We start from the raw sequence: 18,553 nt of genomic DNA on the forward strand, positions 1-18,553 counted from the left end.
AGGATGTTTTAGCCCAGGGTTGGTCCCTTGCCAGACCACAGTACTAACAAAGACCAGCAAAGGCTCTGCAGCCTTGTGTGTTGCTATGTTGTTAATACGTCAGAGGAATTTGTGTATAGAAGTAGGTTTTGGGTTTCTGCCCAAGATGGCAGCAAGTGTTTGCAAACTGTACTGAGTTATCCACTTTTGTTCTTTCTTTACGCAGTTGGAATTATCCAGCACGGCCATCCTTCATCAGATCCGGAGGGATCAAGTCACGGATACATGCCGAGCCAACAGCATGTCTAGCAGGAAACGTCGTGTGCTGACACCCAACGACCTCAAGCATTTGGTGGTTGACGAGGATCATGAGTTGATCTACTGCTACGTCCCCAAAGTGGCCTGTACCAATTGGAAGAGAGTCATGATGGTTTTGAACGGGAGGGGCAAATACAGTGACCCGATGGAGATACCAGCTAACGAAGCCCATGTCTCGTCAAACTTGAAGACACTCAACCAATACAGCATCCCAGAGATCAACCACCGCTTGAAAAACTACATGAAGTTCCTGTTTGTCCGCGAGCCTTTCGAGAGACTGGTGTCAGCCTACAGAAACAAATTCACCCAGAAGTACAACACCTCCTTTCATAAGAGATATGGAACCAAAATTGTCAAGCGCCAAAGGAAAAATGCGACCCAGGAAGCCCTACATAAAGGCGATGATGTGAAATTTGAGGAGTTTGTGGCTTATCTCATAGACCCTCACACCCAAAGAGAAGAGCCATTCAATGAACACTGGCAGACTGTATACTCTCTGTGCCATCCCTGCCACATCCATTATGATCTCATAGGGAAATACGAGACACTCGAAGAGGATTCCAACTACATTCTTCAACTTGCAGGAGTAGGAAACTATCTCAAGTTCCCCACCTATGCAAAGTCTACAAGAACTACTGACGAAATGACTACAGAGTTCTTCCAGAACATCAGTTCAGAGCACCAAACACAGCTGTATGAAGTCTACAAACTTGATTTTTTAATGTTCAATTACTCAATGCCAAGCTACCTGAAATTGGAATGAGGTGGAGAGCCAGAGAAAAGGGAGAAAAAGAGGGGGAAAGAATATGAAACCTGTTTTATTTAAGATTTTTATTTGTCACAATTACATATGAAGAATGGGTTATTTTGTAAGTTAATAATTTCTTCTTTTTTTGAATGATGCTGCGAGCAGCATAGTTGGAAATCTATTATTTAAATTGTCGGTAAGAAGGGACAGCTCTGTTTGCAGGGTAAGAAAACTGCGGCGGCTGTAGCTCTAGATGTGACTAGTAACTGCGACACTGTTTGGTGCGGGGCGCGTGGGGGGGTATTATTTGTGTCCTGATGAATTCTTTTCCTTTTGCATTCTTCATAAATCTCAGCCTTTTATGTTATTTATGCTTATTTAAGAACACAATAGATTCCTTGTTAGGAGCCAAGATGCAACACTGTGTGGACAAAGAAGATGTTTCCTGTGCATTCCTTGCAGGAGTTTGTCTCTCTGTCCCTAATGTCATTACTGAATGTTCCACTAGTGAAGAATGTGTGCAAATAATTGGAAACATTGGAACAGGAATGGGTTTAAGGGGCTCAGGGGGACCCTCCCTTGAAATATATATGTCAAAACCTCATGGTTCTCTGATCTGTAAGACACACTTTTCTGCCGATGATCACACACAGATGAAGGCCCAACGTTTGTCCACAGGGACGCAAGGTCGGTGAGGCTCTCACCTTCGAGAATGTATTAAAACATCACACATGTGCACTTCCAAAATGAGGGGTGAGGGGAAGGAGGAGAAGTGGACTGCCTTACTCAGTCTCTCCACCCTTAAAAGGGCCAGTCCAATATTAAGCCAGACACTTCAACCACCTCCCAACCTCCCTGCAATGAAATGAGTGATGCATGCAATGCTTCGGATGGGGAAACCAAGTCCTTCAGAGATGATATGACAGCTGATTGGCAAACACAATGTCTAATTTGACCCCCACAGTGCTCATATTTTGTTCTTTCTGCAGGGACCCCCTTGCATGTACAATACTCCTTGCGACACCATTGTCCTTTCTCATCTCCCTGTATCTTGGGCCCAGTGTCCATCCCTGGCTTCCTGCAAAGTTGGCTCAACCCAGCCTTCAGAGAAGTCACCAGCAAAATGATTGGGAAGGGGTGTGAATATGCTGCATACACCCTACCCCTAATGCCACGTTCCACCCATGACATGTGCTCCAAAACAAAGAACATCCTGCAACTGAAGACATGATCGTTGGTTTCCCATAAGGCAGATTGAAGGATAGATGTTGGGTGACTCCAGCTCCCATCAGCCGCTGCCAGAATGGCCAATGGTCAGGGGTAATGGGAGTTGCAGTAGAACAACACCTAGAGGGCCACAGGTTTCTTTTTCCTACTGTATCCTAATGAGTGAACCAGCACCACGTTCTGAACTATTGCAACATTTTTAGGTTCCCATTGCAAATATGAAATGACAGCAGGGACTCTCCTTTAGGGTAGATCCCTGTGCTCTAGAATACCTGCACAAAACTGAATACCCTACAAAGGAGCAATTTTATCAGAATACCATATATGATGCCGTGTGTGATAGCATCGGCCTTGAAAGGGACAGCTAGAGTTGCTTAAATATATATGTGTATACATGCATAATATTTAAAGTCTGTGACTGAAAGAAATGTGAATGTATCTTGTACAGAGCAAATTTTTCAAATCTCTACTTTGCCAGACATTATGTTAATATCATTTTTTACTTCATACTTGGCATTCCCTTGTTTGACATCAAGATGGATAAGAGGTGATCCATCTGCATTGCCATGATAAATACTATTGGTAGTAATATTATTTAAGGCTGCAGTGGCTAGTCAGCTGAATGGTTAGATGGACCAAACGATTTTAAACTGGTTAATTAAAAATATGTCCCCAGTTAATTGGGCTGCAGCTTTTAAAAACAATCTAGATTTTTATAAAAGTACTTACACAGGCCGTAGGTAGCAAGCACCGTCTTAGAAGAAGCATTTCTACAATCTCATATAGAAGCCTTCTAAGGTCAAGCCTCTGTGGTGGGTGCTTGTTGTCACCTAAAGCAATTAAAGAATGTGTTTTTTCCTTGAGAACAATTTGAGAATTTTTCTTGAGAACAGATTGGAAAAACAATTAATTAATGTGTTTTTTTCAAATCCCATGATTTATGAAGATTAACTTAATTGGCTGACAGTCCTAATATTATTGTAACATGTAGCCCAACATGCTGAAAGTGATTAGTGGATTTTGAGTTTCCAGCTCGCTCATTTTCCCGAAAAAAATAAAGAGTAGAATCATAAAATTGTAGAGTTGGACACCAAGGGTCATTTAGTCAAACCCCTAAATAGCCCTAGTTAAAGAATAGCGTTTCAAGTGCTCAGTTCTCTTCACATCTGTTATCTCAGTCAGTACTGTGTGGTGAAAATTTTCCTAGGGGAACAGTTAGGGGCAGAGGCACCAGCTTGCAAGGGCCATTGGGGAGGGTGGTCGACACACACACACAAACATCGTGCTCCCCCACCCCAAGCCAGTAAAAGGCTTCCTGGTCTTTGGGAAGGTCTAATGTGCCAGGAACATTGAGGGGACTAGCTTAGTCCCCTGACCGCACACCACTGATCTCAGTGATTGTGCTGCACTGTGAGAGAGGCTGGTACTTCAAGAGCCAACTTGTGGCACATTTGGTAAGCAGAGCCTGGTCCAAAGACCTATTTGGTAGTGGCTGAGGGGTGTAGCACATGCTGGCACTTCGACTTAGCACCATGTCACCGAGGAGGATACCAGATATCACATGATCTGAGCGGGGCAGCCCATCATATGCCGAGTCTGGATGAAAGGGATGAGGGGCCTAAAGGCGAAGTAAATCATAAATGGGAAATTCTAATGCCCTCAAGCAAATGATCTAAAATTCAAGAAACGTGTTCAATTCAAGTATCATTGGAGAAAGACATTGTTCTGGTGATACTACTGTCACAGGGAATGTTTCCAAAGGCGTGATATGAAATTGCAGCTACAGAAGTCACAGGAGGCGGCTTCATTTCATTTGGTGAAGCTGGTTCACAGGTGCTGACTGGCACCTCGACTGAGTCACAGCAAAGAACCTTGAGAAGAGAGCTGGAGAGTCTCTTTCAGTGCTGCACCCTGTCTCTGTCAGCTGACTTTGGCCTACTTCAGATTTTGCCACCCTCTGTTCCTCATCGTATTGCTTAACAGTGTCTGTGAGAGGACTGATACCAGTAAACTCCTTGCAAACTCAGGTTGTGTATAACCTATTCCATTAAAGCACATTCAATACACATTCTTTCCCTCAAATAACTCTGGGCACTGCAGTTTACCCCTCGCAGAGTTACAATTCCCAGCATCCCTTAATGAACTACAGTGCCCAGAATGCTTTGCAGAAGAGAACGTGCTTTACATGCATAGTATGTGCAGAGGCACAATCAGCAGAATAGGGCAGCAGCGTCCTGGTGTTAAGGGTAGATTGTGCCATGCCTGTGCCAGGCTGCAGGGAGTTGGGGATTTGGGAGTGCTCCCTTATGTAAGCAGACAAACAAACCCACTCTTCTTTTTGAATTATGCAGAAAACTTTACACAGCCAGAGCAGAGATTCACAAGTCCTTTTCCTGATGTTTTATAGTTGCAAGCAGTAGGAATGGACAAATCCATCAATTTCCATTTCCCATTTTTCCTATCTTAAATTTGGTTCATCCTATTTTGACATATGTTTGTGAATTGTTGAATGAAAGAGCCTACATGAAAATTCACAACGTGTTCAAGTGCATTCTGATATAAACATTTTTTTAATGCAGTTTTACTAGTATGTGCATTTTTTTGTAAGTGGTTCCCCCCAGATGGAACACATTTTTGTATGTTATTTTCACTCATCTGCATATTTTTGCATGGACTTTCCATAAGTTTTAGAGTCTTTTTCATATGCATTCTTTTGGATGGAGAACTGCCTCAAAAATTGGAGAAGTGTGAATTTCAAAGGAGAACTTTGGTTCGCTTTGTGTGTCATTTTGGATGGTACAGATTTGGGAAGTTTGCATTAAAGTATGAACCAAATGAATTTCTCCCCACTCCTTGCAGGCAGTTAAAAACAAACCTATATAAACAAAAATTCAAAAATGAACTGGAGTAGAACACTCTCATATCCAGTAGAAATTGTTCTGTGTGAAATGGCAAATTGCTTTTTTTATTATTATTAATTTTCAGATTTTGAAATTTACAAGCAATTGTCAAACAACCAAAACAAAAAGTCCCATGGACTTCCCTCCTTCCCTCTGTGGGTCCTTACATTAAATTTTTTCTTCCTGCATCCTCTCTCTTAATCCAGTTCCATTACAACCATAGTCCAATGTTAAACTACAAGTGTCTTTCCAGTCCTACTAATAACTTTAATTGTTTACAACGATTTTTAAGATAAATTATATATTTTCACCATTCCTTACTGAAACTCTCATCAATTATCAATCCGTGAGATGGCAGATTGTGATATGATGAGTAGCATATTGTCTGGAAATTGTTTTAAACAGGCAATTATAATTTATTCATTACAAATTAGCAGGGAGTAAGGCATGTATTCTGCCGGTGAACAGCACTGCAAAGTTTGCTTATTGTTAGTTTCTTTTTACTTATGGGATGCCCAACTGAGTAGGCAACAAGTGAACTATTTATGATGCAGTGCACTGTTTTTTATCTGTGGCGCTGTTTTGACAGAGATCAGGAAAATACACTATGGGAAGAATAAATTGAATTCTTTTCTTTACAGTTCTCATCTGTCTTGTTTGCCGTGAGCGGAAAAGAGAATAGGATTCCATTTTTTAGCAAGGAGGTGATGATCAAACACTTTTCACTTGTCAGTATTGCACTCTAGACTGTCACTCTACAGGGGGAGGAAAAATTAGATGGTTCAAATAAAAGGTTGGCTTTTGTTGTTCTCTAAACAAAGCTCTGTTATTTTGGGATTGGCAAAGTGTCCCTCTCAAAACAGACTTGTTTATAACTGTAACTTGCCTGAACCAGATCTTCCCAGATCTTAAAGGTTAGGGAGGAATTTACCCCCTAGTATGCTGAAATATGTGTGTGTGTGTGTGTGTGTGTGTGTGAGAGAGAGAGAGAGAGAGAGAGAGAGAGAGAGAGAGAGAGAGAATTAAGAAATCTCATGGCTGGCGTCAATTGCAGAGGTCTTTCCCATTTCAACTTTAAAAGCATGGTTGAATGGCTTTTTAGACCTTGAACCCTACTGTTTTCTCTGTTGTTGGTTTTAGTCTCATGGTGTTTTTTTAGCTTGCTTTGTTTTTTTTAATGTACACCACCCAGAAAACCCATTGTTAATGGCCAATACAATAAAAGAAGAGAAAATGTGAGTAGATGCATAAATACAATGCTCAGGAGACAGGGTCTCTGCAAGATGGGAAAGAGCTTTAAAACAGGCCCTCTACATGTGACTGCTTAATGCAAACATGTTCCTCAGCGGAATGAGATTGCACCATGAAGTGGTTCTTCATCTGCCAAGGTATGTAGGGTTGCCAGACCTCCAGATCTCCAGGGCCCCTCCATGTGGCAAGCGGAGGAGGACTAGAACCTCCTGGTTTGTGAGAGTGCCTTTCATAACAAAAAAATTACTAAGAAGATTGTATTCTAATTTATAAAATCGGTATGCTGCCCAAAGAGCACAGGTTGGTTCACAACAGAAAAATACAAAACAAGAACACAAAATACATAATAAAACAAAAATGCATTTTGGAACCTTCAGCTCAGCAGGAGCTGGCCACAAATTATAGCATAGACACTCGAGGGTGTGTCTGCTCTCCTCCTCTCCCAATTAACCTTCATTACCAGGGCCCATCCCTAGGTGTCAGGATTTGGCCCTGAAAGTTCAGGGTCTGGGATGCTCCTGATCTGGCGAGTGTGTGTGTGTGTGTGTGTGTGTGTGTGTGTGTGTGGAGAGAGTCTGTTGTGCACAGGGGATGTGAGTCACAGAAGGTTCATAGCAAAGGTCTCTCACAGATCCTGCTGTGTTCCCCTCCACAACTTTTCCTCCCCCTACCAATAGTTCAACTGGTATTTATTTTCGTTTCTTAAATAAATCCAGAACGATGAACTTGTTCCTCTTGTGTATTTCTTCAAAAAGATAGGTTGTGGATGTTTATACACAGCGTGTTCATGATGTTTTCCCATTTTCCTTTGCTTGTGTGCGTTTCCTTCAAAGGCAGTGAATTTTCATGTTGGCTTTGTGTCCCCAAACTGCAGGATAGACACTGGTGAAGAGGGGGCGGTGGAAGAACACTGCCCCCGGCACTACGATCCTGGTGGGGTGCTGTTGTGGCTGCCCCCCCACGCACTGGGTGCCACATCCCCGCAGGTGGTGCACCACGCACCCATGACATGCACCACGCCCCAGTGGGCGGCGCGTCACGCCCCCAGAACTTGCGCCATACCCCTGGGACGTGCGCCAGCCATGCCCCTGCCTGCTCTCCCTCCCTGGAGCATGAAGCTCCGCCACTGAGGATAGAGCCCCTCTAGTTGGGAGCAAGGTATTCATATGGATGTGGACATGAGGCCTGGGACACCAGGAGTAATCCATCATTGCTCTTTGATGAAATCCTGTCACGTTCTGAGTGAGTCCTAGTGACCCAAAAGGGAAGGGACTGCCTTCTCACATTCTTTAGCACCTGCTTTCCCTCATTCAGAGTCCCTTGCACAGCAAGTCCAACTCTGTGTAGGAAATCACTCACCAAACAAATGATTGCAATGGGTTAAAGAAGGAGTGGGGAACCTGAGACCTTCAGATGATGCTGAACCACAGCTTCCATCCTCCTCCTTGACCATTGGCTATGCTGGCTGCCAGCTAATAGAGTCTATCTTGTAGAGGACCACAAGATCCCCAACGCTGGAATAAGTAGAATGGTTCAGAGATGTGCAGTGCAATCTTATGCATATTCAGAGAGAAATTGAGTTCAGTGTGTACAGGATGGCAGCCTTGGGTACCAAACTGTAGATAGTTAAACCCAGTAGATATGTGTTCTCCCTGTTATCTCTCTTTCATTTGTTTATTGCCGTCATTAACATGCTAAAATATGTCTCCCTTGGGTGATGGTCTCCCTTAGGACAGCTACATTGCAAGGAAAGTGGTGGACATAATCCAGGCAAACAAAGCTTTACAGAGCAGAGGGCTTCTCTCCCATCAGCCACAGCGGTTTCTGAAGGTGGCAAGTGGACTCTCCAGGCTTGGCATTGGCACGTGGCATTGTTAGGTAACTGCTTGGGCCACAGCAGGTGGAAGAGCCCACCATAGATGGCTGTGCTGGGCACCAGATGAATTGAGTCTGGGAACCACCATTGTAATTTCCCACAATGACCCTGAGAGATCATCAATTCATGGCTTTGTGAGTTATTAAAGTAGTGAGGGCTGGGGTGCCACCATTTTAATTTCTCACAATGCCTCAAACTGGCACTGTGTTGGGAGCCTTGTGGGAAGTTACACTGGCAACACATCAGCTAGCACTAGTTAAGAGCATTGTTAGCTGCCACTACTTCCAAGCATGTTTACTAGGCAGCTCACTGGCATAGGTATTGTACATTTTGCCAAGGTTCTCATCAAAATGGCAGCCATCCCTGCCTATCCCTTTCTGGCCGCCATCTTGCTTAACTGACTGCATTCTGCTTCTTACGTTTGCCTACAGCATCATGGAACATGGGGTAGAGCACAGAGATAACATTAGGAAGTGACATCATTACTTTTAAAGTTCTATGACCCTTTGCATCTTGGGAACTGTTGCCCATTCCTGTCCTGTTTCCCCCCCTTTAACTGCCTCTATCAGACTGCCCCATTTTGCCACGAAACATATTTATATCTCTGCCCCCACCCCTTCAGCAAAACAAAACAAAATGGGAAGTTATTTCCATTAGTACACACTCTCATATTTAAATCCCTTTGCATTTCAGCATATTACTAAAAATGTGTTCAAATGTGTTAGCATTTCTCTAGAGCCAGCCCTACCATTAGGTAGAGGAGGCCACTGCTTCAGACAGCAAATGTTAAGAGGCAGAGAGTGCCAGCAAAGCCTTGGAAGTCAGATCTGTGTGGCCTGGCTGCTCAGCCTGCCCTTCACCCCCTAAGCTACCTACTGGCTGCCCTCAGATGCTGGTGGAGGCAGCCAGTGTGATCAGCTTCCATCTGTGGACATCTGGGAGGAAAATGCATCTTGTTTTTCACCTCAGACTGCAAACTGTCTGAGCCTTGCATTTCTGCGTAATATTTTCGAAGGATTTAACCAAATGTTATCTACTGCAACTGGCATGTAAGGTGATGCACAGACCAAGAGCTTTTGAAGCTAATTGACCCCTCCGAAGGTTAACTATAGAAAGCTGCACTATTTTCAGGTACAAAAGGGAATGTCCTTAATATTACTCTTGTTACAGAGAGTGTTATTTTCTTACATGCATGAACAATACAAAATGTGTACATATAATTTAACATCTATGTGGGGGTTTGACTTCTTTTTCTTTTTTTTACCTATTTGTATGCAGTAGAAGGCTTGTTGTAGGAAAAGCATATCTGAATATACTGATAATAAGAAAAAGAAACTAAGTTATACATTGCCAACACAAATGTTAACTGCTTATGAATTGTTCCTTTACACAAACACACACACACACAAAGCCATTCAAGCCTGATTATTTTTCTAAGTAACTTCAATTAAATTGAAGAAAATAATTGAAACGTGTGTGTGTGTTTTTATTGCATGTGATATTTCTCATGTACTCAGCTCAAAATTATTCATGGTGTGCAGAAAGTAGCTAGAGAAAAGTTTCCCCCCCTCTTTTCATAATACTAGAACCAGTGGTGTAGCATGGGTTGCCAGTGTCCGGGACCGCACAGAGTGAGGGGGTGGGAGGGAGGGAGAGCCATATACATGTGCATTCAACTGCCTAACAGCGTCCGCATCACCCAAGAGACTCCAGTCACATAGACAAGAAAAGAAGAGTCATTCCATTGTCTGGAGAGGTCACTTCCTGGTTTGCATTGAGAAGACGTTTTTAATGGAGCCCAGCAACGGAAGCACACAGCTGTATTGAGGCAGCACCGGGTGTTGAAATCTTGTGCCCCCTAACAATTTTGCACCTGGGGCGGCTGCCCCTGTGCCAGTCCATACTCACCAACTAGAACCCAAGGACACTGAATGAAGCTGAATGTTGGAAGACTCAGTAGGACAGAGAAAAGAAAGGACTTCTTCACATAGCGCAGTTAAACTACAGAATTTGCTCCCAGAAAAGGCAGTGACAGCCACCAAATTAGATAGCTTTAAAAGAGGATTGGACAAATTCATGGAGAAGGCTATCAGTCCATGATGACTAGGCTCTACCTCCACTTTCAGAAGGAGTGTGCCTCTGAATATCAGTTGCTAGGAATCTCAGATAGGGAACATGTTATTGGCCCACAGTGCCTATCATTCCTGAGCATTGTTAATGCTGACTGGGGCTGATGGGAATTGTAGGCCAACACTGGACAGCTACAGGTTCCCTAACTGCTGCTTTAAAGGTTTTTTCTTTTCTTTTCTTAACTAGACATATAGGTATTCTTGTGACTTCTCACCATTGTCTTCCGGCCTGAATCTTCAAGAGCAAGATTGCTCCTAAACTGAAGTGATGTTAAAAAAAAGAAAAAAAGATACAGGAAGATTTACTTGCAAGTGTTGACATGTCTCCTACCATGTTGTAACCTCAAATTTGATGCTATTTAAAACGCGAGAGTTTGAGATGTTTAATTGAGCAGGGGGCGTGGGGTGTGGAGAAGTCCCTGCGCCAGCAATGGCAGACTTTTATAAAGGCTCTCTGACCTTTAAATTGCCACGATAGACCACACAGCTCAATTATTTCCCCATCCATATTCCACATCTGATTTTATGCAGGGAAGAGAAAGACATTCCAAGAGTCTGAATGATAGCAGCGCTCTGTTCATATTTATCTTCATGAGTGAAAATGGTAATTTGTAAATGTTCCTGCCATGCCCGAGTTATTGCTACATTTGTCTTCAATCAAACGGCGCCGCATAATGGATTGGCCATCTTGTATTAAATGTACATTATTACTTTGGTATAAAAATGTTATTAGAGTGAATGCAATAAGCTTTTATGTGCAATTTGTATAGCAGAAAATGATTTTTTAAATGTAGTTTTGCAGTATGGAGAAACGAAATGACAAGAACTTTGCCGATCAGATATTTCCTCCCCCCGCTGCTCTGAAAAGTCTAATAGCTTCAGAGAAGGAAATGCAATTTAGATAGGGGGATATAAAATAGTTTAGAAATAGGGTGCAGTCACAGAAATAGCAAACCTGGCATATCAGGAAGTTACATTGCCTCACCTATGAACTTTTAGGATTATAGAATCCTAAAATTGGAAAGCTCAAATATCATCCTTAGATGTAGGCTTACATGCACATAACATTTGGGGCAAATAAATAAATCCACACTCCTATATAGATCTTTTACTTGCTATTTCTGCCCTGCTTTGTTAAGAACAAGATGCATAGATGCTTTCTGTAGAGAAGAATAAATTTGCATGTATAAAAATCTGGCTTAGGAATCAGACTATGACTGATCCAGCAGTTAGCAGTTTAGCTTTCCCCTGCTCTTTGAAATCACCCTGCACAACTTACTCCATGGCCCATTTTAGCAATTAGGACTTGATCTCACTGCCTCTCTCCACCTGCTCACACAGGCACTGATCCACATGCAGCAGCACTGCTTTTGTCATGACGCCTCCCCATCCTCACCTCCATTGATAGCCCTTCTGCAAACAGAGAGCTGCATTTGAAGAAAAGCCAAGTGCTCTGCAGTAAGACTGAAATGGATTTCCCCTCAGAATTTTAAGTGTCGTTCTTGCTACCCAGCTCCCCCTTGGATGTTCTTTGCTGCTATTTTGATCTGCTACTTAGATTAACCAGCTCTCTCCCTCCTCCCCTCCATGGTAGCACTTGAAAACTGCTAAGAAGTGACCCTCTGCTCTTCCGTTCTCCAAGTGAGACGGGTTCCCAAACATTTCCACCTGCCCTCCCTCAGCCCCTCAAATCCAGACCTAAGCTGCTCCTGCCTGCGTGGCAGTTCCCTATTGTCTTCTCCTTTTTCTCCCTTGCTGTTGCTCTCGTTGCCAGGCAACAGGAATGGGCCCGGCATGTGAGAGAAGCACTGAGCAATTACCTTTCAAGTTGTTAGCATCAATGTGCTTAGGTAAGATAAGGGAACTTCGGAAGATCAAAAACAAACCACAACTCTACTGTCTTGGACAACCTATGGGGGAGTGCTCATGGGGCTGTAGAGAAGGAGGCTCGTGAAAACATTTGCGATTATGCTCTTTGCATAAATGCATATATTTCACTTGGAGAGTTAGTGTTTCAGGAAATTGGATCTGGGAGTTATTTTTCCATAGATGTGTCAGCTCCCACCACAAGTCACATAACGACCAAAAATACATCTGCAGATATTCTCAAGTCAATGTAGATCCAGGAGATTTTAAGCTTATATCCTTGAACAATGAAGTGTGTTGAAACAGAAACCATTAGAATTCTGCTATTTCTAGCTGTCTATCAGTTAGGGCGAGTCATTGCATTGGCAGGACTGTTCCACTGATCTCTCCAGCAGTCCAATTTGCTAACTTTTCACAGTAGAGTTTGCTGGTGCACAGGGAGAAAACTGCCCACTTTGCTTTTTCCCTGCTCCTGCTGTACTACCAGAAATAAGCCACAGTTTAGCTTAACACTATGTCAAAACCCAGGCTCGCTGTTTGTTGCCTCCAAACTAACCACAAACTGTAAACCAAGAGCAAACCTTGGTTGCAGCTCATGGTTTGTTTGGAAACAGACAAACCTCAAGCCTGGGTTCAGATATAATGCCTAACTATGGTTTAACTCCAGGTAACTCAGCAGGAGCAGGGAAGGATCAAAGCAGCCACAATTTTCTCTATGTAACACACTGCACGTTCGCCTGTAAACCATGGTTGAGATTGCCTATGGTTTAAAGCGGGGGTACAGACAAGGCCAATGAGTAGATCACTGTTTACTTTAGTGTCCCACAAGCTAAGCATAACTGTGGTTTAAAAGTGATGTGTGAATCAGGCCGTTGCAAGCATGCTGTCCACCTTATCACATCATGCCTGAGAATTACTTCACGGTGAGCTCCATTTCAATTTCAGGAGGTGTAACATTTCCCTGAGGTGCATATTAATTGCGGCAAAGTGTGCTGCAATTGTAGAGTTGTAATCTATTAAACATTAATGTAATGTCATAAGCTCTTAGGTAAAAATGCTTCTAAATATTTATTAAGACATGTAAATGTTTAAAGTACAATTTCAATACCAAAGAAGAAAACCTGATCTGTTCTCTGTGCTATTCTGTTGCATGTCTTAACCGTGTTTTGCCAACTTGAAGAGTGCCCCAGTTGTTGCGGCTATCAATTCTTATTTACTCAAATACCCCAATTCTTTTGATAAACCAGACGCTCATGGTATAGCAAAGGAAGGCACTCCATTGGTTGTCATGACCATCTTTATCCATCCAATGGCCATTTCCCAGGAAATGATCCAATCATGACAGGTCTTTACAAATCACATGTTTGCAGGCCAACATAAAGCAAAATTATGGTGTGGCCACGAAGGTATGTTATGGATATATTATAATATTGGCATAATCTAGGCAACCACATAGTTCGCAACTAGACCTAGAATCGAAATTAAATTGTTCAATATCAAAAGGATGAATAAAATAACCTTGAACCTTGAAGGTCTTAGAGAGATTTCTGGGTATGGTTCATTTATCAGTGGTCTCTCTGATCTCTCGTGATTATGTTGTATGCTATTCTGGGCACTTTTAGTATTACGTGTCAGCCACACCCAGCATTCAATACCAAATGAAAGACCTAATATTTCTAGCTAACAGCAATTGCAGATGAAACACGCTGCTTCTACTGCTTTCCTCAAGACATTCAGGGACCTTCATACCACTGCTGCACACATCCCCATTCCTGTCCTGCTCAGGTCCTCCTTTGGATATGTGGTCATAACTAGGAAGAAGAATGAACCTATCAGTTGTCACACTAACTGAGCCAAGCTTGTGCGTTTGTGGAAGAGGTTAGTGGCAGAAAAGAAGTCCCTGTGACGAGATCTGTGATAAGATCTTTATTGGCTAATTACTTTATGGCCCAATTAGCCTCAGTTATTGTGGTCCGGCACACTTCCCAGGAACAAGCTGCGCAGACCTGCTTCTCTCCTCTTTCGCCTTGCAGAGTAAAAACACAGCGGAACAAAAACTGTTGCAGCCTGCTTCAGATCCAGATAAACACACCAAGCACTGTGTGTCCAAATTCATCAGTTCTTTATTGCAGCAAATATTTACAGCTCAGCATTTCTCAGATTCTCCTGGACTGCTAGCATTCATGGCGTCCGTCTCTCTCAGAGACAAAGAGAGAACAAACAAGTAGAGCTCCTCCCTCCTTCCAAACGTCAGAATGGGAGGCACAACTCAGAACAAAATTAACCCAGTAAGTTCTGAATCCCAACACCCCCTCTTGCCTCCATTCCTGAGGTGATTTGTGGATGTACCTTTGCAGACCTCTGTGAGATCAATCCCTTCCCCAATGCCTTGCGCCCTCTCCTGGCGTTCCTGTCAGGCATCTGTGGAACATCCTCACAACTCTCAGATTCGCACTGTGCGAAACTTACCCACGCACCTGTGGCCTGATATCTCTCAGGTGGAATACCCTTCGTTGTGCGACTGGACCGCCTGGGCACAAACTCAGGCACTTCCTCTGACTCACTGTGGTCAGCAGGTGTGTCCTCTGCATCCCGGGATTCCCCCTCTGACTTAACGCGTCTTCGAATCCTTGGAATTACCCTCACAGGAGAACTAGGCTCACTCTTGGGCTCTCTTTTTACAACTTGCGGAGATGCCCCATCCTGCTCCTGACTTTGGTCAGTGAGCTGATCGTCATCAGCAGACTCAGCCCCTGGCTCTCCTTCCTCCTCATCAGAACCTTCCTGCTCTGAATCGGAAAGACATTCTGAAAGAATATCGCGTCTGGCAGGGGTCTTTGACTTTTCCTCCTGCTTACAGAACTCAGCGTGTTTACTGATCAGCAGCTTACTCTGATCACCTGACGGGTACGCAAACCTCCATGCATGAGCCGCTGGCTCATACCCACAGAAAATCATTTTCTGGAACTTGGGTTCACCTGGCCCTCGCAAAGCTTCAGGCACCGGCACCGAGGCCGTTAATCCGAACGCACGGAGGAAGTGAACCTGCGGTTTCCTCCCGTGAAGCATGAAAAACGGTGTGTCTCCTACCACTGAATTGTAGGACCGATTCCAGGTGAAGCTCACATATTTAACTGCCTCCATCCAAAACCTTGAAGGTAACCCAGAATCTGACAGCATCACCTGTGCAGCCTTAACCAGAGCCTCACTTCTTAGCTCTGCCACCCCCCTCTGTTGAGGAGAAGTCACTGTGTGACTTATCCCTTTCTTGTGAAAGAACTTCTGCAAAGCAGACCCAGTAAACTGTGAACCTCTGTCACTAGCAATTTCCTGCACCTTCGTGGAGAACCTTAGTTCCACCTCCTCAATCCAATGTCTAATCAGCTGTGCTGCATCTTCCTTGGATTTGAGACCATGTGTCCAGGTGTTCTGCGAAAAATCATCCTGCAGCGTCAGCAGAAACCTGGCCCCTCCCAGACTTGGTTCCTTCATGGGACCCAACAGATCTATGTGCACAAGATCAAAAGGTTTTGTGGTTACCCTCTCCACCCTGGGGTAACTGCACCCTCTTATCTTTGCCTGTCTGCAAGCCTGACAATCTAGGACTCTTGCACATTCCGCAATTCTACAGCCTTGGCTAACCTCAGGTAGCACCTGTAGTTCTTCAAGACAAGCATGTGCTGTCTTCTTATGCCACGCACAAGAACATGAAACATGAGTGGGAACTGTAGCACACAGGGCTTGTGCTTTCTCAACCTTCCCCTCACCCTCCAGAGACGTTTTAAGAATGAAGAGATCATTCTGCCCCTTTGCAACTCTGACCAGTTGCTTCCCTCCTTTGGAGATTGTACAAAAATCGTGTTCAAAGCAAACCTTAAACCCCTTTTTCAACAAATAAGGCACAGATAAAATACAGTGTTGCACTCCTGGCACAATGCAAACTTCCATCTGCTCCTGCAAAACAGAAAACAATACATTTGCAATGTTAGTCACATTTTTCTTTGTCCCAATTGCAAACTGAACAGTTTTCCCAGCCGGAATTGCCTTGCAATTCCACATCTCGACTGCAGGGGTCTCTGGAATCAGGTTGCAGTTAGCTGCTGAGTCGATTAGAAAGCGAAAGTCCGTGCCGCTCTCAGAGCTGTCCTCAAACAACGCCATACTGGCAACAAACGTCTCGCTGCCCCCTCTCTTTGGGCTTCTGCAGCAGTTCTCTCTGGTTGTCTTGGCAACCAACTCCCCCTTGCTCAGGACCTTGGCAGCTTCCGTAGAAGTAGCCTCCTCCGTTGCCTTGGAGACCGGCCTGGCCTCCGCGTTCCCACGCGACTCTTTAGGCCTTATCTTCACTTTGTCCAGGTGGCCGACCTTGAAACGTCTAGCTCTCCGCCGCTTTCCAGCCTTTGGCTGACGACAATCCCCAGTGGAAAAATACTGCCCAGGGCTCCTTTCAGCTGGCCTGGCCCCCTTTCTTCCGGAAGAGCACTCTGTGCCAGCCCTGCCCTCGCTGAAACTGCGTTTCACTTCAGCACTCACAGTGGAAAACTTTTGAAACTTGCCTTTGGAATTCTCAGCCCCCCCGACTTGCACCTCAGGGACTGGGGCTACAGCCATCTCCAGGCTCTCCATGACTTCTCCAGGGCCCTGGCCTCCTGCTGAAGTTTCACACAAACTTCTCAGCACCTCCCAGGCAGCCCTTGCTGACTTTACGCCCTCCAAACTGGGCAAAAGTGATGCATGTACGCATGCTTTTAGCATAGCAAGCTCTCTTTGCATTCTCTGCTGGCTATCTTCAGGCAACGCAGCCTCAAAGCCTGTAATGTCTGTCCCTTCAGGACCTGGATTCAGGGGAAGTGGCTCTTTCTGGCTTACATCCCAAAGCCCAGTAACCAGAAACCAACCCCTTACTCTTCTGGACCAGGTTGCCCAACTTCTTAAAGTGAGCTTTTCAAGCGGAACGTCCTCAAGGACCTGGCTGTCTGCCATTCTCTCCTCTTTCCCGGGGCCCCAGCTGTACTCACGTATCACCAGTCAGCCCTCCGGCACCCGATTTTTCAGCTGCTTTCCCAGCTCTCAGCTCTCAGCAACTCTTGCCTCTCAGCATCAGGCAAAACACAGAACGCAGACCTCCGCTCCGCTTCGGTAGCGTCTTCCCAGCTGTTCAAGCTGACTTCAAAAGCAGACTTCAAAGTACACCGGCAGACTCTCAGCAACAGTTTTATTAGCGCTAATTAGGTCACCCATAACCTGTGACGAGATCTGTGATAAGATCTTTATTGGCTAATTACTTTATGGCCCAATTAGCCTCAGTTATTGTGGTCCGGCACACTTCCCAGGAACAAGCTGCGCAGACCTGCTTCTCTCCTCTTTCGCCTTGCAGAGTAAAAACACAGCGGAACAAAAACTGTTGCAGCCTGCTTCAGATCCAGATAAACACACCAAGCACTGTGTGTCCAAATTCATCAGTTCTTTATTGCAGCAAATATTTACAGCTCAGCATTTCTCAGATTCTCCTGGACTGCTAGCATTCATGGCGTCCGTCTCTCTCAGAGACAAAGAGAGAACAAACAAGTAGAGCTCCTCCCTCCTTCCAAACGTCAGAATGGGAGGCACAACTCAGAACAAAATTAACCCAGTAAGTTCTGAATCCCAACAGTCCCAACCTTTGCATCTTATCCTCCTTCTGCAGGGCACCAGCAAGCTGTAAAATAATTATTAGAGAACTGTAGGGCTCTAATATAAAGGGAACTTTACAGTAAGTACAATATGGCCAAATCAAGTCCTTGCATGAGTCTTTTAAAAGGTATTCTTTGCATTAATGTTCTACCTGAAAACCCACCTCACACATAATGCCTGTGGTACATTTAATGGCAGATGGTTTGCAGTGGTGGCCAAACTTTTTCCAAAGAGGGCCAGATTTGATGAAGCGAAGGGCTGTGAGGGCCGACCAAAGTTGTTAACCTCTTTTTAGGATTGAAGTTTTTGAGCTTTTTAATGATTTTGCCCCAAACTTGTTGAGCTTTTCTTTAGGATTGATGTTGTTGAGGTATTTTTAGGATTTTACCTCAGGAAATAAACTGCCACAGGGGCCGGATTAAACCGACCAGCGGGCTGGATTAGGCCCCTGAAACAGACTTTGGACTGGTTTAGAGGTTGCTAGTGCTGCCACACACACGTCCCCTGGCAATTACTGCTTACCTTACCAGCATACACAAATCTTGAGCCCCAAACAAATTAAAGTAGCACACATACACTAAATGGA

The 18,553-nt window shown here is 44.3% G+C and overlaps 1 protein-coding gene across 7 annotated transcripts in view; it reads left to right on the forward strand.

The window, feature by feature from the left end:
* The window catches only part of CHST11 (carbohydrate sulfotransferase 11), a 200,299-nt gene extending 198,652 nt beyond the window's left edge, over positions 1–1,647 (forward strand). For all 7 annotated transcript variants that reach the window (XM_079992955.1, XM_079992949.1, XM_079992950.1 and 4 more), the window contains one exon: positions 206–1,647. In XM_079992955.1, coding sequence (XP_079849081.1) covers positions 206–1,060 — 855 coding nt within the window. In that variant the 3' untranslated portion in view covers positions 1,061–1,647. The remainder of the gene's footprint in view (positions 1–205) is intronic.
* The last annotated feature ends 16,906 nt before the right edge of the window (positions 1,648–18,553 follow it).

Source organism: Podarcis cretensis (assembly GCF_951804945.1).
Source record: "Podarcis cretensis genome assembly, chromosome: 10".
Taxonomy (NCBI): domain Eukaryota; kingdom Metazoa; phylum Chordata; class Lepidosauria; order Squamata; family Lacertidae; genus Podarcis; species Podarcis cretensis.